General features: G+C 55.8%; 2 protein-coding genes and 1 long non-coding RNA gene across 7 annotated transcripts; 1 reads left to right on the top strand and 2 right to left on the bottom strand.

Annotated features, from left to right (window-relative positions):
• The first annotated feature begins 869 nt into the window (after positions 1 to 869).
• On the top strand, positions 870 to 4,585 carry BEST2 (bestrophin 2). Its single transcript, XM_016162175.2, has 9 exons — positions 870 to 1,021; positions 1,158 to 1,252; positions 2,020 to 2,253; positions 2,332 to 2,486; positions 2,819 to 2,896; positions 3,054 to 3,206; positions 3,295 to 3,375; positions 3,561 to 3,715; positions 4,162 to 4,585. The coding sequence occupies exons 1-9, from the start codon at positions 870 to 872 to the stop codon at positions 4,583 to 4,585; spliced, it is 1,527 nt and encodes a 508-aa protein (XP_016017661.1).
• A 1,528-nt stretch (positions 4,586 to 6,113) lies between these two features.
• Positions 6,114 to 16,114, bottom strand: HOOK2 (hook microtubule tethering protein 2). Of its 5 annotated transcripts, none has more exons than XM_016162171.2 (23): positions 15,956 to 16,114; positions 15,369 to 15,454; positions 15,227 to 15,299; positions 14,255 to 14,305; positions 14,022 to 14,154; positions 13,873 to 13,940; positions 13,466 to 13,528; positions 13,071 to 13,151; positions 12,814 to 12,974; positions 12,587 to 12,727; positions 11,461 to 11,662; positions 11,074 to 11,184; positions 10,877 to 10,964; positions 10,439 to 10,508; positions 9,603 to 9,740; positions 9,428 to 9,515; positions 9,331 to 9,336; positions 9,197 to 9,231; positions 7,562 to 7,644; positions 7,379 to 7,482; positions 7,047 to 7,157; positions 6,907 to 6,978; positions 6,114 to 6,825 (listed from the first exon to the last, which is right to left on the bottom strand). In XM_016162171.2, exons 1-23 carry the CDS (start codon positions 15,998 to 16,000, stop codon positions 6,676 to 6,678), a joined length of 2,160 nt encoding a protein of 719 aa, XP_016017657.1. In that variant the 5' UTR covers positions 16,001 to 16,114; the 3' UTR covers positions 6,114 to 6,675. The 5 variants fall into 5 exon arrangements, with proteins under 5 accessions (XP_016017657.1, XP_016017658.1, XP_016017659.1 ...); XM_016162172.2 differs by having other exon boundaries at positions 7,379 to 7,479; XM_016162173.2 differs by lacking the exon at positions 9,331 to 9,336.
• Positions 16,115 to 23,419: 7,305 nt separating this feature from the next.
• LOC118612456 lies at positions 23,420 to 26,683 on the bottom strand. Its single transcript, XR_004954944.1, has 2 exons — positions 26,409 to 26,683; positions 23,420 to 25,728 (listed from the first exon to the last, which is right to left on the bottom strand). It is a non-coding gene; the product is annotated as an uncharacterized LOC118612456 (long non-coding RNA).
• Between the last annotated feature and the right edge of the window lie 134 nt (positions 26,684 to 26,817).

The raw sequence follows: 26,817 nt of genomic DNA, 5'->3' as shown, positions 1-26,817 counted from the left end.
TGTCCCTGTCCCCGAGTACCCTGCACCCGACATCAGGTGAGAAGGGCCCAGGTCTCGGAGAACAGTGGAACATCAGGTGAGAAGGGCCCAGGTTTGGGAGAACAATGGACGCTGAGGATAGGTGGGCCTTCAGGCAGGAATCAGGCAGGAATTAAATCAGAATCTTCAGGGTATGGAGTGAAGAGCTAGGAAGGCTGGAGGAGAATGGACAGAGGAAAGACTAAGGTGAAGCCAGAAGGAGGGCACAGGACAATTAAGTGGGGACGGTAGATAGGCTGGGGCAGCAGTGCAGGAGAAGAGCCAGCCTGAGTCAGAGAGTGCTGCAGAAGGAGACCTGGGGGCCTTGAAGCTTGAGGACAGGGCTTTGGAAGTTGAGACTGGAAGCTGGGGTAGAGACAGTGAACTGAGAGAGGGGAATAGTTTTCGGAGCCCTGAGAACCTAGAAATGGAGGCACTGGGAACTCAGGGAGTGGAGGAGGCTATAGATGGAGACCAGGTAAAATGTATGGGATCAGATAGAAGGTATCTTAGTTGATCCAAGGGTTTTTGGGATGGAGGCTGGTGAGAGAGCCTGGGGAGGTAGGCACAGGACCAGGAGTTCAGGGAAGGGGGTGGCCTGCAAGAGGGGCTTGGGTGGAGGACTGGCAGCTAGGGAGGGGACTAAACAAGGCTGGGAGGAGACCCCGCGGAGGAAATGGCAGGGTGCGGGGAAAGGACACCGAAGTGAGTCACCCCGTACCTCTCCCCCCCTCCTCCACGTTCCACCCGCAGCCCCTTGCCCAGCTCCCTCCCAGACCCCAGTTCCACAGCCCACAGGCACAGATCTGGTCCAGCCCCATCTCCTTTGGCCCGACCGGCCCAGCGCCACGATGACTGTCACGTACACAGCCCGCGTGGCCAATGCGCGATTCGGCGGTTTCTCTCAGTTGCTGCTGCTGTGGCGCGGGAGCATCTACAAACTTCTCTGGCGGGAGCTGCTCTGTTTCCTTGGGCTCTACATGGTGCTGAGTTCTGCCTATCGGTGAGGCAGCTTGGGGTGGGCAAGCTGGCCAGATGAGGCTGGGAAGGGACTCAGGTGTGCCCAAGGTGGGGCATGGGAAGAGAGATCTGTAGCTAGGGAGAAGCCTCACCGGTGACCCCATGCCCCTCCCCTGCAGCTTCGTGCTGACTGAAGGGCAGAAGCGCTACTTCGAGAAGCTCGTCATTTACTGTGACCAGTATGCCAGTCTCATCCCTGTCTCTTTTGTGCTCGGTGTGTACAAGCTCCTGAGTTCCCCATCCCCTGATCCAGAGAAACCCATTCGAACTCACCACTTTTGGAGAAACCCCCATTTCTGCCCCACTGAGACCCCCCTCAAACCCAACCCACAGACCCCATTTCTGCATATTTTATGCCAGGTGTAGCCTCCACTCCCAAGACCTCGGTTATCACCTAGTCACAGTGCCCCCGAGAGAATTCCACATCATATACTTATCCCTGGTCACTTCACTGTGTTTGCATAAGATTACAAGTGCCCCCTCCCCATGTCCTGAGTCCTAAGGACCCCATGTAATTCCATCCTCTCAAGTCCAGCCTGGGGAGTATTTCTCTGTCAACTCTGTCAAGGCCTGGCCCCCAGCCTCCTTCTCTGCCCACACGGATGGGGTAACCAGCCTACATTAGGCTCCTTGACACAGATTCTGTGGCCATCCCCTTCGCATCCCTGGCCCAGGGGCTTCCTGCGGCCTCGGTGAAAACCCTCCTATAGGCCCTGTGTCTCTGCCCCCATACTGGGATCCTAACCCTCCATCACTTGTGACTCCGAAGTAATCGGAGCAACCCAGCTGGCTCGGGCCACTCTGCTCTTATGGCTGGACCCCCAAGTTTCCAGCCCAAATGGCCCCACCTAGCCAGGGTGGCCCCACCTGCCTAGGGACCCTGACGCAGATCCCATATCATTCCTCTTCCCACAACCTGGGTCCCCGAACCGCTAGCCCTAGTGTCCCCACTAATCCCCTCAATTGCTGGCTCTCCTGCAGGCTTTTATGTGAACCTGGTGGTACACCGCTGGTGGAACCAGTACCTCTGTATGCCTCTGCCGGACGCGCTCATGTGCATAGTGTCGGGAACTGTGCACGGCCGCGACGAGCGCGGCCGCCTCTATCGGCGCACGCTCATGCGCTATGCAGGGCTCTCCGCTGTGCTCATCCTGCGCTCTGTCAGCACCGCCGTCTTCAAGCGCTTCCCCACCATAGACCACGTTGTGGAGGCTGGTGAGGTTCGGGGCTAGATGCGGGGGGCAGGGCGAACACAGAGGGTGTAGCAAGTGACCCCCGACTTCACCCCTCTAGGGTTTATGACCCGTGAGGAGCGCAAGAAGTTCGAAAACCTGAACTCGTCCTACAACAAGTATTGGGTGCCCTGCGTCTGGTTCTCCAACCTGGCAGCACAGGCCCGGCGCGAGGGCCGCATCCGCGACAACAGCGCCCTTAAACTGCTGCTCGAGGTGGGCTTGCCAGCTGGTCATTAATACAAAATACCAGAGAAATTGTATCCCTGCCTCCCCCGCCCTGGAGTTAGATCAGACCGCGGGCCTGCCACAGGCCTCCCACAGGCCGATTCCAAACATCCTTACCCAGCAGCCCCCAGGTGCACATCTATCTCTATGGGGCCCCCACCCCAGGTAGAAATTCACCACTAAATACTCTCCCTGGAGCTCCCAGAAGCACACACAACCTTTCATCACGTGAACACTCACTTTCATCCAAATACCCACACTTAATCCTCACCTGGGAGCTCACAAATCAGGCCCCCTCAATGACCTGTATCCGTTTCCAGGAGCTGACTGTGTTTCGGGGCAAGTGTTCGATGCTCTTTCACTATGACTGGATCAGCGTACCCCTCGTCTACACCCAGGTAACCCCTCTTCCGTGCCTCCGTTTAGATCCAGCATCAGAGGCACTGGTCTCAAGTGGGAAACCCAGGGCCAGATAAGACCCCATCACAGTGACGCCCGATCTTAGCTCTGTTCTCTACTGGCCAGAAGAGTCCTGACCTGGCAACCCGCCCGCAGGTGGTGACCATTGCGGTGTACAGTTACTTCCTGGCCTGCCTCATCGGTCGCCAGTTCCTAGACCCTGCGCAGGGATACAAAGACCACAATCTTGACCTGTTTGTGCCCGTCTTCACTCTGCTGCAGTTCTTCTTCTACGCTGGCTGGCTCAAGGTGGGAGGGGCTCCTCCAAGGTCCAACGCTGGATGTGGAGTAGGCAGGGGTTCTCAGGTCTCTGCCTACCTTCCCCCTCCCCATTCAGGTAGCCGAACAGCTCATCAACCCTTTCGGTGAGGACGACGACGACTTTGAAACCAACTTTCTGATTGACCGCAACTTCCAGGTGAGACTATTGCGCTCATCCCTGGCCTCCCACAGTGACCCTGGCCCTACCCTCGCCAAGACTAGCCCAGGCCCCACCTCCGAACCATCCTTCTCTCTTTGGTGCCACACTCCTACCCATCGTGAGAGGTCTGCCCCACGGTGCCCGTGCTTGCTACCCATCTAGCCCCGTGTCCGCGCCCGCAGGTGTCAATGCTCGCAGTGGACGAGATGTACGACGACCTAGCCATGCTGGAGAAGGACCTTTACTGGGACGCGACCGAGGCTCGCGCCCCCTACACAGCAGCCACCGCCTTCCAGAGGCTGCAACCTTCCTTCCAGGGCTCCACCTTCGACATCACGTGAGCGAGGGGATGGGCGGGGCCTCTTGGAGCGAGGTTTAGGGCTCTGCGAAGACCGATTAAGGGGGCTTTAGGGGTACCACAAGGCTAAGGGCTAAAATCTAGAGGTTAGGGGCTAAGAGCTAAATAAAGCCTATGAGGACGGGGATGGGGTCAGGGTCTGGGACTGGGCCACTAATTGGGCTAAGGTGTATGAGGACTGGACTGGTGCCCAGAGGCCATACCAAAGGAGATACAGCAGAGCTACAACTGAGTCTATGAATCCTAAGTATGAGCAGAGGCACAGCCAGAGGATAAGGCCAGGCTCCTGGGTGAAGGGCCAATGTCTTTTGGCATAAGCGAGACAAAGGGGGTAGGCAGAGCCAGGAAAAGTAGCAGATCTTGGTTCCAGCTGTCAGTCAAGTAGGGGGCGAGGTCACAGTGCTGGCCTGCTGTCTGTCCCACAGGCTGGCCAAGGAGGACATGCAGTTCCAGCGGCCCGATGGCCTGGACGTGCCCCTGGGCGAGGCACAGGGCGACTTCTTGCAGCGCCTCCTGCCGGTGGGCCCGGGCATGGCTGCAGGAGGCCTGCTGGGCCGGCGTCTGTCCTTGCTGCGCCGGAAGAACAGCTGTGTATCGGAGGCATCCACCGCCCCTAGCTGCACGTGCGCCAGCACCCAAGACGGCGCGGCCCCAGAATGCGGCTGCAGTGACCCACTGCTGGACTCTGGCCTGCGGGAGCCCGAATTTGAGCTCCCCTCCGGGCCCGAGCTGCCTGCCCCCGGGTCAGTCACGGAGCCCTTCACTACAGTGTCCATGCCCGCGCCCCGGGGGCCAGCACCGCCCTGGCTGCCCAGCCCCATTGGTGAGGAGGAGGAGAGTCTCGCCTGATACCCTCGGGCCTGGGATTCCCCAAAACAGGGACCCAAGACCCACACCGCACACAAGCAGTGGTCCAGGTCTACATAAACCGGCTAGTGGACTCCACCTGCCCTCATTTAACCAGTTCCTGCCTTCACGTCTAGAACAGGGGCTTGGAGCACCTCCTGTGGGCCTGGCAGTGGGCTAAGAGCCAGGGATTTTTCCAGCTGCTTTGAGCAGCCCTGCCTTCCCACCAGTTCTACTTCCCACCCCGACTGCCCAAGAGGCCTCTATCAGTGTGTTCTGCCTTTATTGTTTCCTTGAAATGGAGATGTGAGTGGTTACCTCTCCGAGTTGTGAGAATGGGATGAAATGATGGCTTTAAAGTGCTTTTGGTACATAACAGGTGCTCAATAAAGTGTGACTGGGTTCTACTCAAATGTTGTTAGCCTGACTTTTCCTGCCAAGCATTACACTGTTAGATTTGAGAAATGTTCCAGGTTACCTGATCATGCTCTACCCACATCTTCCCAAATGCCGAGCTCTGAAATGGCCCCATCAGTGTGTACAGCTTTATTCATTCATTACTGTACCAGCCACTGTCCCAGGACCACAGCTTCCTCCTGCCAGCCTTGATTTATGATTCTTCAAGTGACCTCTCCACCCTCAATCCCTGAATTCTCAGATATCCTTTGCTCTTAATTCAGTCATATGCCAATGACTCCTACATTTAGAAGTTCAGCCAAGTTCCCTTCTGTCTCTAGACCCATAGAGTCAACTGTCTGCTTGATGTCTCCATGTGGAGAGCTCCCAAGTGTCTTAAGACATAACACTCCCCTGAATCAGCTCCCTATCAGCTTCCCAACCTGTCAGCTTTGCCCTTCCAGTTGATGAAGACAAAACCTGGAGTCATCTTCAACTCTTCTTTCTCTCATCCCCTCCACATAAACCCAGCAGCAAATGTGAGTGGCATGGTCTTCCAATTGTATCCACAATGCAACCATTTCCCTTCCTCCAAAGTCCCCATCATGGCTAGAGCCCCCAGTGTCACACAACCATCCAGGTGGACTAATGACCTCTTCCCTGGTCTCCCAGCTCTGGCCCTAACCCCCCAGTCACTTCCTCCCACAGCAGCCAAAGGGAGCCTATGAACACCTGAATGAAGTAAGTCCCTACTTTGCTTAGAACCCTTCATGACTCCTATCTCACTTAGAATAAAAGCTAAAGCTTTCCCCGCAGCCCATGAGGCCCTGAACAATCTCCGTACCCTTGTTTCCTCCCCTCCCCTCACTCACTCCATACTGTCCCTCTTACTCACCAAGTAAGGTCTTCTATCAGGACATTTGCACATGCTGTTCCCTCTAGCTAGATTGCTCTTCTCCATATACCTACATGTCCTCTCCTTCACCTCCTTCGGGTCTGTGCTTAAAATTATGTCACTACTTTGGTGGGGCCTCCTTTGCTGGCCTTTTATTAAAAATCACCACCTCCCAAATCCACCTCCTACATCCTCATCAGTTCTGTCTGCTTTATTTTTCTCTATAGCACTTCTCTTATCAAACTTTTATCTATTTTGTTTATTATCTGTCTCCCTTCATTGGAAATAATAGCTTCATAAAGCAGGGATTTTTGTCTGAAGCTTCTTCAATCCCACCACACATGCACAGTGACACAAATGCAAACTGATTCTCACCTCTCACTGGGTACTATCAGTCACTCGTACTTCAGTAAGATCACAAGCCAGGCCTTTCTTAAAAGCAGTGGTCTGAGGCCCAAGCCCATCTTCTTTCCCTTACCTCAGTGCCCAGAGTCCAGCCAGGGCAGATTGAAAGTCTTTATTATTTTTCTTCTCAAATATAAAATCACTCTCTGCCCTGGCAGCTCATTAACCACAGGAGAAGTATCAAGGAAAAGAATCACATTGCTAAAAAGAACAGACCCATATCTGCGTCCCACTCTGTCCTGCACTTTTGTCCAATCTGGGAGAGCAAAAGACAGGTCATGATCTCGAGGCTCTCAAGCAGCTGACCCAAGCATGACACTGGGCCTAGATGAGTTGGGAGAATCCAGGGTAGATTAAGCCCTGACTGACTGGGCAGGTGGCAGGATCCTGAAGTCCATTAGTGCTTGTCAGTGGAGCGCATGTTCAGGGATGTGAGGCGTCCCAGGGGTCCACGACGAGCGTTGGTGGCCAGCCGCTGCTGTGCCAAGAAAGACTGAGCATGGGCAGGCGCCCGCTCTTCTCCAGCTCGCTGCTGCAAGGCCATGCCCTGGAGGAAGGGGGTGTGGTTGGCACCAGGTGAACCCACAGGACACCTCCAACACTCCAGCTGTAGTGCTAGTACACTCACCATGTTATACCAGGCACTGATGAGCAGCTTTTCTTCCTGTTCCCGCTGACTTCGATTTTTCTCAAAGTCCATCTGTCAAAGAGGCAATAGTCAAGGGCCTGCATATGCTGGAGGCAGTGAAAAGGGATGCAGACACCCACCTCCAGGTGCCGGATGCGAACTTCCCGCTCCCGGAGCTGTGTCCTCAAGGTGTGGAGTTCTGGGGGCGCCCCCCTGGGTGGCCGCTGCTTGGGTTCCAGGGTCTGTATGACCTAAAGGTTGTGGAAGACACATCTAGGGTGACCTTGGCCTTTCAGGTTGTTTGACGCATTGGGGTGTGTTAAGTGTGACAGCTCGTGGCCATGGTGTAGAAGTCTGTGATGTGATGACATATGACAGGAGTGGGAAGGGCGAGTAGAGATGTGCAAACTGGTGGGAGGTATGACCCAATGGGAGGCAGCAACCTGGACAGGAAGTCACCTAGCATCCTCACCGTGCGTGCTTTGTCCACATAGCGGCGGTACCGCTCCTCCATGGCCCGCAAGTCCGCGTCCTTCTTCTGCAGGCTGTCCTGTAGCTCCTCAATACGCCGGGCTGCTGGAGGCACAAGGTGACCCCTCAGCTCCATGCAAAGCCCAGGGCTCCCCTACCTGTCTGGCTGCTGAGCCCTACTCACTGCTGCCATCAGCAGGTGGCTCCAGCTCCTCGATGTACTCCCGCTTCCGCTGCAGCTCCAGATCTGCCTCATGCAGCTTCTGCCTGTGGGTGGGGGACAGGCAGCAGTGATGGTAACCACGGCATTCCCAACTGGCCAGAGACCTCTCTGCCTACCCCGTAAGCACAAGGGATGTGTGTTCTGGCCCCGCCACCTCCTCCACCATCAGAGCCATAACCCTCCACATCCCTAGTCAGGTGACCCCTGGACCAGCATCCCTGTATATCTACTTCTCCTAATTTCATATCCCACTGGCTGGTCTAGCCACCACCACTCCTCATTTCTACTCTCAAACCCTCAGTTCCATTCCCCGACCAGCAGCCAGCCATTTTTCTAGAATGCAAATCTCTTATAACATGCAGGCTACAAGTTGCACCAAGGTTCAGTACCATGTACCACCAGTGGCAAAACCCAAAGGATTTAATAACATTACCTATAGATGAGACTATTATTGTGCCTTAAATGTGGAACATAGTATAACATCTAATAGTCACAAAGACATGTGCAAAGGCATGTGCCCTCTGAGCTACCAATTCCACTTGATATATTTGCACACAAGTGAAATGATGCATATGCAAGGTTTTACTTGTTTCTTTGAAATTGCAAATACCTAGAAAGAATAAGTTAACTATATTATTATATTCACAAAAGTGCTACAGGCTAGCCCTTCTGGACCAGAATTCTATAGGAGATTAAATCCAATGCCTCTGGTATCTAGCCTCTGTAAGGAAATAATTTTTTCTGTTCTCTGGGTCATTCTTAGCTACATTCCATCCTTAGCCAGAACTAAGAAAACAACCATCCAAATCATTTCTATAAGGCCTAGTTTCCCCCCCATGGAACCCAGATGACACAGGCTGCTATATTTATTTTATTTTTATTTTTTTTTATGGTTACATTGGTTAGTGAAATCCAGTGTTTCAGATGTACACTTTAACAGTAAGGCGTGTGTGTGTGTGTGTGTGTGTGTGTGTTTATTTATATATTGTGTTCACCTTCCTAAGTTAGATTTCTTTCTGTCACCGCATATTTGACCCCTTTTACCTCCCCCTTTCCTCCTCTCTCCAATTTTTAAAAAATGACTATTCATTTGGAGAAATTTCCCAGTCATCTTACGTAGGAAAAGCAAAGTGTATGCTAGCATACATTATGCTACCTTTTGTGTAAATAAGGAATGAGAATTAAAAAACCTATATTCATATTTATTCGTATTTGCTTTAAAAACTCTGGAGGGATTTTCATAATAAACTAGTAGAAATAGGGGTGAAGTGGGGTGGAAACTGAGTCAATTGGGAAGTATACATTTTGGTTTTTAAACTATAAATGTGATGGACGTTTAAAACAATTTTTTAACAATGTAAAAAGTAAAAGGTAACTCTGTCACACTACCTTACTGAAATTACCTCCATGGCTCACCATTGCTCCCCTCAAACAGTCCTTACTGCTTCCCATGGCCTTTAAGACCCCACTAGATCTAAATTTTCAGTCTGTATTTCTGCTGACTTGCTCTCATAAATGACTCTCCATCAGCACTTCCCTATCCCCCAGCATTTGCCCCAGCACCTCCCCAAGAAGTGCCCTCCCTCTGGGACTCACAAATGTTCCTCTAGCTTCCTCTTCAGCAGCGTGGACTGGAGGAGACAAGAGGCACTAGGTGAGTGGGGGTCCAGAGTTCCCAAACCCTCCCTCAGGGGAGGGAAGGGGTGCCACCCTAGGCCCATGATACTTACAATGGACTGCACGGGGCGTCAGGCAGCAGAGGGGAGAGAGAAGAGGGTTACTGGGAAGCAGGAGGGAGAGCCAGACAGGGAGGAGGTAAGCACTCACATCCTCAGTCTTGCCCCCCTGCTCCTGCAAGGCCTTCTGTAGGTCCTCCACCTGAGCGCGCAGCTCCGACAGCTGCTGCTGGTTCAGTCTGCGTGGGTGGGCGGCCGCTCAGCGTCTGCACCGGCCCTCTGCCCCTCTCCACGCATGCAGGGACCCCCCTCCACCGGGTCCTCACCGGTGCTGTGTCTCCAGCCCGTGGCGCGCGCGGTTGGCCTCCTCCAGGTGGCGCTGCAGCTCCTCCTGCCGCTCCCGGTCGGCGGCCTCTTGCTGGCACAAACGCTTGTTCTCCAGCTGAAGCCGCAGGAGTGTCTCCCTGCGGACCAGAGGGAGTTGAACAGGGCTGGGGACCGGTCACCCCGCAGACTTGCCCGGGCTCACGGTGGGAAACCGGACAGAGGGAACTAGGAAAGGGACAGAGCCCTGGGGAAGACCCCAGCCAGAACCCAGGTAGGACTAGAGAGCTGCGGGCTGGGCCTAGGTGTGGTGGGCGGAGCATGGGGGTGGTGGGCTGAAGTGAGCGGGGCTATTAGCTGACCTAAAGGTGGAGCAAGGCAAGGGTGGGGCTACATGAGCGGCTTGAAACACTAGCAAAGGGGCAGCGGGAAAGTAAGACGTAGGAATGGGGAGAGCTGCGGTGGAAGAGTCCATCTGGGCAGCACACAGGGCATTAAACTCAGCAGGGGTTACACTGAGAACAGGGCTGTGTCCCGGCGGCAGAGTCCGATGTGGGCAAAGCTGGGCATAGGATTTTTTTGCATGGCTAGTAGAGCCAGCCTGGCTGGATCTAATTTATGCACTGAGGATGCATCGGGAGAGGTGAGCCACCCATAGGGCTGGAGCCCCAGCCAGGTAAGGGCAGAATTAAGAGTGGGTGGGCCTAGGAGCCCAGCTAGGATTTGGAAACAAAGTCAGGCTGGCTGGGCTATGGTAGGTGCCTGCACTGGGGGCAGGGCTGAAGGCAGGTACTGGCAGGTTAGGGTGGGACCAAAGCTCTGAGGTACCACAGGATACCTGAGCTCTGCAGGAAGGATCTCCGCTGCTAAGTTTTCCACAGCCGGTGAGGTGGGATCCAGTGAGGGGTCTGGAGAATGTGAGAAAAGTCTTCAGGTAGCTGCACAGCTCCTACTCCCATCCCTAGGGTACTCTTTCTAAGAATCATCTTTGGGAGCTCAGGCACAGCCAAAAGCCTTGCTTGATGTAAGCCACCCCCCCCCCCCCGCCCCCATAGCTTGGCAAGGAGCTGTGATGCCCAGCACCACCCAGTGCTCAGGGGGACAGCCCTGCCTTCTGTCAGTCCTTGTCATCTCTTTCCATTTTAGCGTACCCTCCAGCATGGCCTAGATCTGTCCTCAACCTAGATAAGCCCTGGGACACTGCCTTTTCTACCTGCCCTAATAGCACCCCAGGCCGACCCCCACCCCAGGATCCCAGGATGAGCCCCAAACTTACCAGCCTGGGTCAGGCCCCGAGGCTGCAGCTGGGCACAACGCAGCTCCTCATTGGCCTCCCGCAGGGAGTCCCGCTCTGCCAAAAGCCGCTGGAGGGGCAGGATGCAAGACATTACTCGAGGCAGACTTGATCTCCGGGGAAGTGGGCTACCTCATAATGCACAGAGTGGGGCTTGGGTGGCGAGACCTCAGCCTCACCTCCTTCTCCTTTGTCACCGACTCATACTTTTCCTCCAGATTTCGACACTCAAATAGCCACTTCTCTGCCTTCATAGCTTCTTCCTGCCGCTGGCCCTGCAGTTCCTGAACCTGAACAAAGGGCAGGGATGAAGACAGCAGGGTGAGAAGGAGGGACTGGGATTGAGTACAAGGTGAAGGAGCGGGGCCAGAGGACCCAGCCTCAAAGAAATCAGATGGGTGTGCTCAAGAGAAGGGGCAGAGCTTAAAACCTAGAGAATAGCTAGCCTGCCTAAACAAAAGAGAACATTCACTTTTGAGGGGATTGACACCACCCTGAGGGTCCCCAAAGTGAGTGAGTCATGAGGGTCCCTCACCCCAGCCCTGGCACTCCAACCCCTGATGCACCTGCCGTCGCTGTGCCTCCAGCTGGGCACGCAGAGAACCAGCCTTGCGCAGCTCATCCTCCAGCTGCCGTGTGCGCTCTGCATGGCCAGCATTGCACTCCTCCAGCTGCCGCACCTGCCGTCGCAGCTCCCTGAGCTCTCCCAGGCGGCGCCTGCAGCTGCTCAGTGTAGCTTCTAGCTGCCCAGCACGCTCTGAGGACTGCCTGGGGGAGGGGGCGAATGGGGAGAGGAGGCCCGGGTCTACAGTCAGGGTTCAGCTTGGATGCAAGTCCCTCAGGGAAGGACGGGTCATGTCAGCCTAGGCACATCTGAGTTCAAGAGGATGGGTCTTGAAGGTCAGGGGTCAGCCTGAGCCTGGTGCTATTGGGGGTCATTAGGGAGCATAAAGGGAGCCCTAGGCATCAGTGCTTAGCCAGGGTCATAATGAGGGATGATCAGAATCGCTGTACAGTTACAGGGGAAATGATGGGGACCCAGAGGGATTGAGGAAACCCCAAGGACACATTGGGGTCATAAGGTGGCTGTGGGATTGACGAGGGCACTGGGGTGCAAGAGCCATGGTGAACTCACGAAGGAGCTTTGGGGCCAGAGCACTATGTGACCCTTGAACTTTAACATTACAGAGGTTCCATGTGATCACAAGGGAGCCCTTTAAAGTTACAGAAGACACAGTGGGGACACACTAAGCACGTTGGGTTTGTAAAAACATAGTCATTTCATGGGGGAACACAATGAGATCACAAGGGACTGCAAGGTTATTGCATTGTGGGGTTCTAGAGGGTACCATGGGATCCTGGGACATGACAAGACCTAGAATGGTAGAGTCTGGGGAACATCGTGGGGGGCCCTGGGCTTGCTGGGGTCACACGGATGTTATGAGGTCTAGGTGATACGATGTGGGATAATAGGGGGATACCTGGGGAGCCATGGATCCAGGGGGCTTGGTGGTGTCCAGGGGGTTTGGTGGAGCCCAGAATAGTACAGTGGGGTTCACAATGGCACTGTGAAGTCTAGTGGGCATTGTGGGGGGGTCCACTGGGCATTTTGGGGTTACAGAAGCACTGTGGCATCAGAAGGGCACTCTGGTAATGAGGTGTGTGGTGGGGACCCAGGGATCCACCACTCACCGCAGCTCATCCATCTCATCCTTCAGTGCCTGTGCTTCCTGGGCCAGGCTGGTCAGCGCCTGGTTCCGCTGTTGCAGCTCAGTGACCTCCCGCTCCAGCTCAACACAGCGCAGACGATCGTCCTCCCTGCCACTCTCTAGCCTGGGAGTGTGTGGGGGTGGGCACATGAGGGGGCTGTACCATCCCAATCCCCTGGCCTGCCTGGCCCTGGCCCCAGTGACTCATACCTGAAATTTTCCTCCTGCAGTTGCTCCAGCTGGGACTGTAGCAGCAGCAGCTTCTTGGCAGTGAGACCTGTGGCTCCCTCGCCCTCTGGCCTGCCCACCCGCTGCCGCAGCACTGCATTCTCTTGTGCCAGGTTCTGCTTTTCCTCTGACAGGAGCACCAGCTGAGGGCAGGGGGTGCAGTGAGCTGGAGCTAGGAGGGGGGCTATGCAGGCAACCTTGCCCAGGAATCACCTGTGGTCCCCCCACCTCAGCCCCACCTGCCGCTCCATATCCAGACAGCGCTGTCGCAGCTCGTCCCCCTCATCAGCCTCCTCACTCAGGAAGTAGTACCTACGGGACTGAGAAGAGGGGTGGGAGAGTGGGGAGAAGCAAGGAACTCAGGAATCCTGGGGAGGAAACTGGGGGAAGGAGGCTGGGATCTCTAGGGGTAGAATGGAGGGAGCCAAGAAACCCTCGGGATCTAAGAAGAAAGGGCTGGGACCCCAGGGGACTGGAAGAAGGTGATGCAGGAACCTTGGGTTCCAGGCAAGGGAAGAGGTAGGACCCTGAAGGATGGGGGTGGTTTATAGGCTTAAGGACAAACCCTTCCTCCTTAGTCATCCCTAAGAATCAGTAATGGGGGCAGGACCCTAACCAAGACCCCCACCCTTACCTGGCTGTCAAAGTTCCCATATGACTCCGGCAACAAGGCATCAGGGGTATCTTTGGTCATGAGCTAGAGAGAGGTGGGGTGGCATTAAGATGAATGGAGCCTTCTGAAGGCAGCCTTCAAAGATTTTACAGTCCAGCCTGAGACCTCTCCATCCTCCTGTCTCCAAAGCAATTTCTCCCCTGTAGCCCCCAAATAGAGTGCCTCCTGCTGTGCATCCAGCATACAAGGAGGCTGGTCCTCTGGTTCTTAGAGCCAGGAGAAGCTGGCAGACACATGAGACAGGGAATCTGGCTAGCTAAGTTCCAAGAGTCCAGACCTCACCAGGGCAGAGCCTGTGTCCAGTTGCCTCTGCCCCAGAGATGTCCCCTCCCCTGAAGCTCCTTGCCACATTGGGCACCCCCACATACCTCCTGGATGGCTTCCATCACCACATGCTGAACTGCTTCCTCCAGTGTCATGATTCTCTGGATATGCTCTGGGGATCAAAGTTAGGAAGACTGAGACTTGGGGAGAATTCCCTTGTGTCTTCCCCTGTGGACCCCTTAACCCCCCATACCCTGCTTTTTCTCGCAACTGATGGCACAGCCCAGCACTAGCTGAAGTAGCTTGCCAAGCTCTCCAGGGTCTGAGAACTCGCCAATGAGGCTCACGTCCGGAAGGTGCTGTTCTGAAATGGGATGTCCCAGGACCTGAGGACAGGCAGGGGGAGGGGTGGGTGGGTGGGTGTCAGGGGCTCACAGGCCCTTCTGCTCCCAAAACAACCCCTTAAATCCTTTCACAGCTACTCACATCCTGGGAGTACTCCATCAGGCTCTGTAAGATTATCTTTAGGTTGCTGACCTGAGGAACGACAAGGAGTTTTATCCAGGGTCCCAGAGTTCCCCAGAAGGAGCCAGGCATCCCTCACTCTGAATCTATCTACACCCTTTTTTTTCCACCTCCCTTGCCAATCTCCGGTCATCTTATCCTGTTTGGCCCCATTCTCTATAGCTGAATGTCTTCTCTCCTATGCCTGATCTGTCTGGCTGCCTGCCCTTTTTGTCCACCTGCTCATTAGGCTACATGTGCCCAGAATCCAATCACTTATTGCCACCTGCACCGTCATTCTTTGGCCCTGGTCACTGTCATCTCTCCCCAGTCTCAGCTTCCACTCATGTTGCCTACTCTTCATTCTTCTCCAAGCAGCCAGAGGGAGCTTTTTCAAGCCCAAGCCAGGTTGTCTCCTCTGCTAAAACCCTTCCTTGACTTTGCAGAGCACTTAAAATAGAATCCACCTCCCTGCCCTGGGCCTACCAGGCCCCTTGCTTTCTGTTCTGACTTCTCTACCACTCCTTGATCACAGAAACTTATTCTCAACTCAGGGCTTTTGTATTTGCTGTTCCCTGTGCCTGCAATACTATTCCTCCAAATCTCACATGGAGATCAGCCCATCTGGAGTAAGTGCCCACCAACCCCTAGTTGCTCCCTCTCATGGCCTAGCTTTTATCATCTACATATAATTTACTGCAGTTGGAAGTCAATGTTTATGTGCATGCAGGTTTTTGTTTGTGTTACTCCTTGCTGCACGCCTAGACCTGCTCAATAGATGACTGAAAGACTAAATAATTGGCTGGTCAAAAGACATCTCTTCCCCTTCCTGGCCAGGTCTGTCTGTCCATTACTCAGGACAAATGTCTAACTGACCCATCACCCAGAACATGTCTAGATAAGTCTTCCCTAATCAACTCTTCAGTCTGTCCCCCAGTCGAGTCCACCTGTCACCTTCAGCCTCCAGTTGGGACCTGGGTCCTCTGAGATGCGCTGGAGCCAAGCCTCATTGAACCAGGAAGGGTCTCTGGGGATAAGAAGATGGGATGAGCTGCTGGGGGACTCTTTGGGGACCCTCCCCCTCATCCCTACTTACATCTGGTTCAGCACATAGGCTATGGCCAGGCCACTGCTCAGCTCCTGGGGGCGGGTACAGGGAGATGGGACATGGAATGACTGCAACTGTGGGAAAGAGGAAAGCACAATGGACAGCGTCAGGGTCTGGGGCCAACAAACCACTCCCTCTTTGCAGACTTTTCCAGTAACCAGGAATTTCACATGGTTGTACCAAAGCTGGCCTTTTGCTCCAGGAAGCCAGCTCTGCTCACCTGGGACCGGAGGGGGCGTGGCCTCACTTTACCTCTGTCCCACAAACCCCGCGCGACCAATCCAGGGCAGAACCGAGTCACCTCGTCCCCACAGGCCCGCGTCACCAGGCCAGCTCACCTGTGCCCTCGCCCCCACGTGACCAAGCCACGAAGGGGCGGGGCCTCACCTGTTCTTTCCACGCAGACCCACCACGTGACGGGGGTCGGTGCTCAGACCAGAGTCCAACGGCCCCGCAGGCCGACAACCCCCTTCCTTCTCCTAAACCCCAGGGCAGAAAAGTGGACCAAGCCAAGGCCTGGGTTCCCAGTCGAAAAGAGAGGCGGACACCTGCCGCTGGCCCTGCCTCCGACCTACCCAGGTGAGCAGAGACCCGCATAACTCGGCCTTGTCCACGCTCATGGCTCCCGAACAGATTCGACCACGGGCGCGGAACTCCGCTACCGCAGCCGCTTCCAGACCTGCCACCACTGAGCGTCCGCAGCCGCGACCTCCCGCTCAGCCTAGAGCGCCGCCCCACTCCGCCCCCTAGGTGCAGGCCCCGCCCTGAACACGTGATCTCCTCAGGGCGCCAGCTCAGGCCTCCAGTGCTGCCATCTTGGATCAGGGCAGCGATCGGGCGCTCACCTTGCCGCTAGGGGTCAGTCTGGGCCAGTTTAGCGCATCCCTCTCCCCCAGCTCTTTTGGGGGTAGGAGAGATCTCACAACCGCTTCTCAGTATCCGAGGTGGAACTATTCTACCCTGTTATACGGGAAATTCATGTCCCTTCCCTTCGGCTGAAAGAAATTCTGCTGTTTAATCACCTTATGATTGGAGCCTTTATGTGCTCGGGAGAGTGTCAGGCCATAACACATTCCGTGTTACTTGGAGGGGGTATCCTAAAGGAGTCTTCCTGGCGAAGGTGACTTGAGAGTTTTGCCCCGGCGTAGATAAGGGGACGGTCCCTAGATGAATGTACTCCTAGGTCGAGGCCAGACACATGTTCTGGGTGATAGACTAACACACTTGCCCAGCTGGATCCGTCCTCCACTGAGTTTTCCCTGCGCTTTCCCCTCCCCGAGCCCGGAGCCAGAGTCCTCCTGTCTCAGAACCAGGACCAGGTCCCTACGGCCCACCAGGGGGCGCTCAGACTGCAGGAACGCTGTCTAGGAGCAAGAGAATGAATTGAGTCTGAGACACGTCTGGGCTATGGAGGGGGCTCAAAGGAAAGTGATTAACAAGAGCAGTCAACCATAAAATCGCTGTCACCATTTATTGTGTGCCTACAGTATGCAGTCCCTGGGCTAAGTGATTTAAATATACAGACGGTTGAAATCTCTCCAGGACTCTAGATGGCAAGTGTGTTTGAACTCCCGATTCGCAGGCGAGGAAACAGGTTCTGGGTGGACCTGACCTTACCGAGAGGAATAAAGCCGGGGCTCGTGCGCTTTAACGCCGAGTTCCCGGGCAGCCCCTCCCCCACAGGATGAGAAACGTAAAGAGCAGTAATTAGAGGTTATTAGCTGTACCCTGAGGGAGAGGCGGGCAACTCACTGGGGGTGGGTCTAGATCTGAGAGGAGGGGAGTTACTCTCTCCAACCCAGAGTCTGTCTCCCGCGGCGACCCAGCCCGGCAGCGGGTTAGGCCGGATGGCAACATCCCCCAAGCAACTTCGCAAGAGAAAACAGTCACTGTACTACCAAACACAGGGTACAGCCCATTAACATGCGCAGCCGCACGCACGCACGCGGGGACTGCAGAGGCTGGTCTACATCCCCACATCCCCTTCCCTTGTAAGCTTCCAGTCCCTGGGAACCGGGTGGGAGGAGGGCGGCGCGGGGGATAAGGACCCTGCGGCAGTCCTCGCTTCCGGACCGGGCTGCCTTCGGGCGGGCAGGCTTGGGAACCACTGCCGCTGGCTCCCCGATCTCTCACCCACCCGAGGAGAGGGTGTTGCCAACAGGGAGAAACGGGGCCGCCCCGGCCCGAGGTAGAAGGGGAAGGTGAGCCAGAAACTAGGGCTGTTCCTGAATAAAGTGGGGTGGAGGGGAATATCCGTGAGAAGGCCTGGTTGCCCAACGTTGGGGGACATGCTGATATCACCAAATATTTGGGTTGGTGTCCCCAATGTTTGCAAAAGCTGCAGGAATCTTGATGTTAAGGAATCTGGGAATCCAAATATTTGGACCACGGACTTGAATTATTCTATCGTTGATGTGATATTATGGGTGCGTTCTAGATAATCGGTGACCTGAATCCCCATATTTAAGGAAAGGTCCAGGTGCCATCAATTTGGGGGGAGCCACAACCATCCACTTGGGGCAGCAGGAATCTCATGTTTGGGGTGAAAGGGATCTCCCACGTTGGCAGAGAAGAGCAGTAATCTGTATTATGGTATGCAGAGAGTCACACTGTTGGGGTATCCCAGCACCTTCAATTCAAAGGAAGGAGTCACAGTCAGGCATTTTGAGACAGGAACCCTCTATTTGGGAAAGGATGTGAACTCTCATTTTTGGTGGAGGGAGCTCTAAGTTTTGGGGATGATCTGGAGGTGCTCATTTTGTAGAAACAGAGTACAGGTCTGGGCCAGCAACCCCTAGCGGATTTGGGGACCCCACCCCCTCCCGTCTATTTCCAGGAACAGTTGGGCCTAGCCTGGGTAGTACTGCTGGGAAGCGGGTGACTCAACCCCTCTTTGTGGCCACGGCTGGACCCCCGCCTGCACCCTCCAGTCTTCACATCTGGGCAGAGACCCAGCCATTGAGGGCCGGGATGAGGACCCTGGGTTCACACAATTGACGGCTGGTGTCCCTCCCCCAGGGCTAACCACAGCCATATGGTGGACACCATACCACATACCACAGGGGGGACCACACAGGCCCTTGCACTCCAGACACTGACATCCCTCTCTAGGAGCATCCATCCTATACCCCCTCCCTGGTCTGTGTATCCAAGTCCACGTGAAGTGCACTCACATTTATGTAGGTGAGAGATAGTAGGTCTGTGATGGTGTTCACATGGGTGTGTGTGTCTACATCCATTTGTTTTGGGGCCCTGGAAATTTATGCAACAGCCTATCCGTGTGTGATTGGTGGTATGTGAGGCGTGGGATTGTCAGGGACTGGGGCACATGCTCTCTGTATGAGACCTTGCTTTGTGTTGTTCTTTGTATAAGTGTGTGACAATCAATGTGGCCTTAGGTTGTGTTTCTGTTTGACCATCTCCTTTCTCTCCATCGTGTCATTCTATGATAGTGTGACCCTAACCTGTGTGTCCTTGTTTTGCCCATGTACCTTTCACAATATATAGATGTCCTTGTGTGTGGCCTTTGGGTTTGTCTGTGACCCTAGTTTATACACCTTGTTTGTGATGATCATATGACAGAATGACTGTCATATGTCTTGATGTCCAAGGCTTTCTCTTAGTCCTGATGGTGATGAATTGGAGTGTCTGTGTATGACATCTGTATATGAAGATGGCTCTGTGTCCTTACCACAGTGTGTCTGTGTAACTATCTGCGTCTCTGTATGTGTCCATGTGACCCTGTCCCCATGAGCTGCAGAACTGGCTGGACTAGTGAAGGTTTGTGCCAACGTGGTGTGGCAGGTGTATACTGTGGGTAGTGGGAGAGTTTGTGACATTGTGGGGAAGTGTCAAAGTCACACCGAGGTGGTGAAATGCGCAGGAGACGTCAGGCCCAGCTTCCCAGGGCTCTGAGCTGGGAGGGACCGTCCCCGCGCTGCGGGGGCGCGTGCGTCGTGCGTGACGTGAGAAACGACGAGGTCGCTGTGTGCGTGGAGCCCGACGCGGTCGTGCGTGCAAGAGCGGGTAGCAGAGGATAGGCAAGCTGCGTGCGCGCGTGCGTGGGCGGCCGCGGGGGCGGGGCGCTCGCGGCACTGCGCCGGCCCTACCCTGGCCCTGGGGCACAGATGAAACCCGGGAGGGGGCTGCCGTTAACCCCTTCCTGCCCGACCTGAAACTTGTGGGCCCTCGACGTTACGCGCGGGGGCTTCCCCACCGCCTGGGGGCCGTCCCTGCCAGGAGAGGAACCCCTCGATCGAACTGAGACACCACCCCCCAGTTACTATGGGAACAGGAGCTTCCCGCGCTGTCTGGAGTGTGCCTTCTCCCCTCCTCTACTGCTCTCCCTCCACTCCGTAATCTGCAGACAATGCGGTTCCCGCTCCCGGTCTCAGGGGAAGGGGGCTGGGGTCAGCGAGGCCGATGCGTGCATGACTCAGGCCGGCCCGGGGGTCCCCTGGCCGCCGCCGACCCCGCTCCGTCTTTTCCGCCCCCGTGACTCACCCCTCGTGGCTTTCCCCATGTCTGACTCAGGCCCCTGGGGAGGGGTATGTGGACTCTAAGACCCCCTCCAGGAAGGGGGTGAACCAAGTTATGGGGACTTGGGGACTTCGTGCTCCGGGAGAAGAACTCCCCACTAGCAGGAGGCGTTGTCCTCCCTTACCAGTCCCTCCCAAGGTCACTAGAGGCGTTTTCCCCATCCCCGAATAGGCAGGGCCTACCCCCACCCAGGCCTCCGGGAACCCAGCCTCCAGTCCCTCCCCCCACAGCCCACAGGAAGTTTTGGCAGAGCCCGTCTTGGCGATGAAACGGTTAAAGCCGTTTTTCTTATTCATTTCATCCTTTTGACTCAGAATAAGCTGGGTGCCCCCTTGAGCCGGGCCTCTTGGGGGCCTGAGTTCATACTCCACCCCATATATATCATTTTAAAGAGGGATAGGAAAGCGGTTGGTGAACTGGGTGGGGGTCTTGGGTAGCATACAGAGTTGGCTTCGAATCCTGCCTCTGCTCTCATTACTGTCTGGGTCTCAGTTTCCCCATCCAAAAACGGGGGGTAATTGTGTCCTGCTCATTGTGGTGTTGCGGAATTAGGTAAATAATAGATGGGATGCTTTGCATCTAGAACTGGACACAGGAACAGAGATGGGTGGCCTATGGAAGGACTCAGACTTCTCCTGTTTCTCAGGCCAGGGTGTCAGGGTGCCCAGCAGGAGTGAGTCCTTCCTGGCTAGCCTGTGCCCCTCCCAGGTACTCAGAGGCTTTGGGGTTCATCCCATCCACCCCCTGCCCCAGCGGGCACCCAGGAAGTGAGAGGCGGAGCAGGAATGAGGAGGAACCTGTTGGGCCCGTCACCTCCCCATCCCCCACCCTCATTCCGGGGCCCTGACAAGGCCCCAGTGCTGCAGCCCCACCCCTTGCTGCCCTGGACGCTTGGGTCCTGACCCAAGGGTGGCTGGAGGGAGGGGATGTTGGCGGAGACAGCGTCTCGGGAACATCCTGTGGACTGCCGGCAGGACAGACCAGACAGGGAGGCTCAGCCCCTCCCCGGGCAGGGCAGAAGTCAGCTGGGGGCAGAGTAAATATGGCCCAGGGTGGCCAGATGTGGGGGGGTGGCAAAGAGTGTACACATACACAGTCACCCTGAGAGAGCCAGTCCAGACACACAAACCCCTGTCACCCTGGCCACAGAGAGACTGCCAACTAGGGACACACTGACAGGGTCAGACACATATCTGGGCAAGACAACCCAGCAAAAGCTGTTACACACAGACACAGTAAAAGGGCAGACTCAGGAGCAAGACTGAAATGCTGCCAAATACACAAAGCCATCTACAGGCCAGAAGCATGTAGGCAGGGTATGTGTGACACGGATAAATCAATCAACTGGGCATATAGGCAGTATGGACACACTGCCAAACACAAGCACAGAGAGACATTTAGGTAAGCACAGAGCCTGGCTGACCGAGTACCATGGTGGTCACACACACGCCAAGACAAATGTGACAGGTCAGAAACACATAGAACAGGTACATAGATGACTGTGTCACATAGGCTCAGGCAATGCATGCATGTTGACAGACTCAGAGGGACAGTCACTTTCAGCACAAGTGCCTCAACAGCTACAGAGATATGTTCAGACACACACTGTCAGATCTCGACACACAAGAGAAAGCAACACATACACACACAATAGCAGGATTACCAACTCAAAAAGATACTCAGGCAAAAGAGGAAAACATAAAGCTATAACAGGGTGGGTGGAGAGGACACATACACACTATGACAGAGAGTCTCCCCAGTTGCGCACACACTCAGAAGGCCATGAGGCACACCAAGAGTTATAGATACACACTACCTCACTGGTAGCATTCAAATGTCAGATCACCAACAGATGGGACAAATGCAAACAGACAAACTGACATATTCATGTGGTCTGGCCAGGCAGTCACATCCAGCACAGAGAGGCAAAGACAGGCTACAGTCGGACACTCGTAAACACATTGGCACAGAGACACCCTGACAGAACCTGTTGGCTAGCATGTGTGCGTGCATGCACACGCAGACCTCCAGAGACCAGCCACAGAGGCCATAGTCAGACATTTGTAAATACAATGGCATAGACACACCAGGGTGCATGCACACACACACACATACCTCCTATACACACAGACCTCACACAAGAAAGCTGTGAACCTACACACACGAACATACGTGCACACCAGACACAAATAGGTTAGCCATACAAACTCTAAAACAACACCTGCATATAGGTCAGCAATATGCAACCAATTCCATAGACCCTACATACACATTCATCCACCATCCCCCCTCTTGTCCCCCAAAGCAGACAGGTCTTACACACCCCTGCAGGGTGGGGCCAACACAGACACACGCATTGGGAGACAGGCCTCACACACACTCTCACATGCCCTGACAGGCCAACCGCACCACACACATGTGCTCCTGGTTCTTGCTGAGGTGCTGCTGGGCTCCGGGCTTCCCAGCCTGTCTCTGTCCCCCCTTCCCCCAAGATCCTGGCACTTCCTCTCTCCAAACATCACCCCTCCCCCCCCACACACACTTCCCTCCCTCCCTACTGTTTGTCACTTCCCCAGAGGCCTGGCTGGGCTGCCTCAGTCCTCCCTCAGTCCTCAGTGGGCTATGGGCCTGTTTTCTCAGCATTTCCCCATGTAAAGGGGGCACATAGACTCTTACCCAGGCTCAGACGCCCAGGACCTCACAAGCAGTATGTGGGGGAGACAGAAGCAGTTTTGTGGGAAACTCCCCTCATGCCCAGCTGAGTCAGCCTGAGGAGACAGCCTCTCCTTCCTGCTTCCAAGAAAACCCAGCAGCTTCCTCTCTGGCAAAGGGGGTGAGGGACCCCCCAAACCACAGAGGTGGGGGAGGGAGGTGGCTGGCAGGCCAGGGGCTCCTGGTGGAGGGCCTTTGTGATTCTCAGCTTCTTCCTGTAGGCTGCCTGTCCACACCCAAGGGCAGGGACGCGGGAGGTTGGGTGCTATGACTTGTGGGTTCTCGCCCTGGCCTGCCCACTAGCTGACTCACATGCAGCCCCCAGCCCAGTTTCCTGGTGAGGGCCATACCGGTCAGTCAGGCCGGGGTGGGGGGGTCACCAGGCTATTTATAATAAGGAGAAGTCCCTCATGTCAAGGCCAAAAGCCCCAGAGAGACCCATGGGTGGGGGTGGGTGAACTTCCCCCTTATCCCTCATCAAGCCCTGGGCCTCTGGGTATGGGAGAAGCCTGGGCACAGAGTGCTCCTCTAGGTCCTGGTCTGGAGCCCACAGCTGCCAATCTGGGCACCCAGGCCAGGCGGGGGAGGGGGCTATCCTTACACCCTCCTCACAGGGACCTTGGCGCCAGTGGGGCGGTGTGAGGGGGTGGTGCCCAGGCCACAAGGGTGAGACTGGCAGGGGCCTGGAACCTGCTGTACCAGCTCAGCTGGGCCCCCGCCCTCGCCCTCCCTTGCTGGCCTGATCCCCACCCCCTGTTCAAACACCCTTGCAGAATGTATGGAGCAACGCGACCCCACTCCAACATGCTGGCCTGTCCCCCCAAGCAGCAGCACCTCCCAGCCAGTGCCCAACTCCACTTCTCTCCAGCTTGAAGGAGACCCTCTGTGAAAGGGCCCGCAGAACTTAGCATACAGTTGGTACTGCATAAAGCCCCCTCTGCCTATGATTATCTACAGTATAGTGGCTAATGCTCTGGAGCCAGACAACTTGGGTCACTTCTCAACTCCAACACTTACACAGCTGTGGGACATCAGGCAAGTTCTTTACCTTTATGTGCCTCAGTTTTCTTGTCTGGTAAATGGAGGAGCATAGCATGCATTTCACTGGGTAGCTGGAAGCAGGCAATGAGTTACCTACATAAACCACTTAGAAGAGTGCCTAGCCCATGGCAAGAGCCATGTAAGTGTTAGCTATTAAAATAATAATTATTTCTCAGTCTGTCTGCCTATCTTAAGTGTCTGAGTCTTGCTGTCTGCCTGCATGACGCTAACCCTGCCCCTGGTTTGTCTCTCTGGCCATCTTTCCCTGCCCTGACTCCCGCCCCCATACACCCACTTTTCCTTGCTGAATCCTTGCCCTCCATCTTGACCCCCTCTGGCTTGGCTCACCTCTCTCCAAGACTCCCTCAGCCTAGCCAGCCTCAGCACTGGCCAGGGCTGACTCACTGTGCCCTCTTGGCCAGTGATACCTGCAGGTTGGCTTCATGAGATGCTGCCCTCTAGCCAGAACTGCCCAGCCCCCCAACCCTGCCCACTGCTCCCCTCCTCCCTCAGGGCCCCAGGCCAGATGTCAGCTGCAGTTATTAGCTTGGGCGGGAGACAGGCTTTGGCAGTTTTCCGGCCAGACTCAGCGGCCGCTGGAATCTCCCTAGAGCCTGGGGCGGGGGAGGGGAGCAGTTCAAGCAAGGGGAGGACAAGAGGGGGCACCCAGGGGTCACAAGAACCTCCAAAGACCAAAGACAGGGACGACCCCAGCTTCTCATGGGACCTTCCTCCCCAATGCCACCGCTCTGCTGGACTTCCCCCTGCCCCCACATGTTCAGTTTCTCTTTCATCTCTTTCATTTTCCTTTTCTCCCCCACCCTTGGTAAGCTCTGTGTCTGCCCTACAAGAGATGGCTAGCCTCATCCTCAGCCTCTCTCTACCCTAAAGAAACTTCCATCATTCCAGATTGACGCCGCTCAGAGAGAGACTGAGCTTCTCACCTCTTGTTCTAGTGGCTCACATCCTGTTTGGAAGTCCCACCTTAAGTCTAACTGGAAGCCTTACCATCTAAACTGCCACCCAGTCCTTACTGGGGAAGAATCTCCGGGTTCCCCTCATAGTCTCCCTTTGGATTTTCAGGTCTCTTCTGACAGGAGGGAAGGAGAGCCCTTCGATGAGGGAGATACCCTGGGGAGGGAGGGAACCCCACTAGGTATTCTGGATGGTTGATGGAACCCCCAGACTAAAACAGAAGTCAGGGACCCTTGCTTGCATGAGTGAGGGAGGGGGCACCCCAGCCTTTAGGTGTGTTTGTGAGGAGTGGCCCTAGATCTCCCGGCAGAAAGGAAAGATACCCCGCTTAAGAAGGAGGCAGCTGTGCCAACCCGCCCAGGCGCCGGGGGCGCCTCCAGGCATGGACCCGCCCCCTCCTGGCCAGGTCCGGCCAGGGGCGAAGTCCGACCCAGGCCCTCGGGCAGGCGGGGACCTGCTGGGCTGGGTTGGGCTAGGCCAGGCCTGGTAGGACGCGGCCCCAGCGCCATTGGGTGGGGCTGGGCCAGGCGGCCGTGATGGCCCTGGGGGCGGCGGCTGGGGCTGGTCGGGACTAGCCGTCCGGGGGCCCGGGCGCGCCCTGGGACCTGGCAGATACCCGGGCTCCCCGCTGCTGGCTCGGGGCCCCGGGACAGCGCTGGCCCCACCCCTTCCTGTGTCCTTATATGGGCGTCGGCGAGAGACTCCGGGGACCACCCCGCCCCCAGCCTGCACTCTGATACTGGCCTGTTGCCGTGACGACCAGGCCTTGCCACCTCCCCCCCCATCTGTCGGGCCAATGGAATCGTCTCCGACTGCCTTCCTCGGAGATCATCCGCGGGAGCCGCAGGCTGAACCATTGCTGGACGGGGGAGACAGTGACTGGACGCCTCTGCGGCTGGGGTCGCACCCTGGTCTGCGCCGGGGTCGCGCATCCAGGTTCCTCTTCCGAGACGCGGAAACCGGCCGGGCCGAGGGCGGGGCACACGATCCCGTAGGATCTGAGTGACGGAAGCAGGGCCGGGCTCCTTCCCCCAGGGCTGTTGCCACACTTCCTGCCGCGGAGCTCTTCCCCAGCCTGTTTCTAAGGAAGGAGTGGGGTTAGAGTCGACCGCACCCCAGCCGTCGGGCTGATTCCAGGCACCAGAAGCCGAGACTGTGTCCGTCAAGCCCAGGGTCAATGGGGGAGGGCTTTGGATGGAGACAGTATACAGGAGCCTAGAGGTCACCCACAAGAGAGGCCGCCAATCATGAAAGACCCAGTAGTCCAAGTCCCCACGATCTTCACAGATATCCCCTTGCCTCACAATTCAACCCGGGCCCTCTGTCATTGTCATCTCAGCTCTGAAGGTGTTCCTCAACTCTCTCCATCAGGGCTTCACAGATTACCCTAGTGACTCCAACCTGTCATGGTGTGCCCCTACATCGCCTATTCCGGGGGTATCATCGTCCTCCCTGGAGTCCCTCCCCCTACCCCACATTTCTCGGGCTCACTGTACCCCAGGACCCTCACTCACTTTCTGCATATCTATATTCACCCAATTTTTTCCTCTTCCCTTCAATGGGAGATCTTCAATCTCTCCCATAGACTCCAGGACCCTTACTCATTTCTTGCATAATGGATCCTGAAGCCCCTCCCGTGTACCATTTTCATCTCCCCCACCTCATTTTTCCTGGGTTTGGTCCCTCTCATGAAAATTCTAGTTCCTCAGTCCCTCTGTACTCGGGACCCCCACTCAATTCCTGAGTCAGATGTCTCCTTACCTCTCTCCCACTTATGCTGCTTAACTCTATCGTTTCTCTTTCATGGGGTCTTCCAGCGTATTCTCAGCCCTCCAATCCCTCTCGGATACTCTGGGTTCCACAAGCCTTTCTGTGTATAACCAGGGACCACCCCCCTCCTGCACACACAAGTACACACGCACACTTGCTCTGTACCAGTTAGTTCCTTGTGTCCCTCATCGCCTACTCCAGGGGTATCATTGTCCTCCCTGGAGCCCCTTCCCGTGTGTCTCTGACCGCCCCAGCATCCCCTTCCTCGTGCGCGCCCCGGGGTCCCCTGAGCCCCTCCCCCTGCGGCCTTGCCAAGCCACCCAGCCCGTGGCCGCTGTTTACAAGGACACGCGCTTCCTGACAGTGACGCGAGCCGCCTCCTCCCCTTCCCCACGCTCGA

Source organism: Rousettus aegyptiacus, unplaced genomic scaffold, assembly GCF_014176215.1.
Source record: "Rousettus aegyptiacus isolate mRouAeg1 unplaced genomic scaffold, mRouAeg1.p scaffold_m13_p_16, whole genome shotgun sequence".
Lineage (NCBI taxonomy): Eukaryota > Metazoa > Chordata > Mammalia > Chiroptera > Pteropodidae > Rousettus > Rousettus aegyptiacus.
The sequence above is the reverse complement of the archived record's forward strand: the minus strand, read 5'-3'. Positions and strand labels throughout refer to the sequence as shown.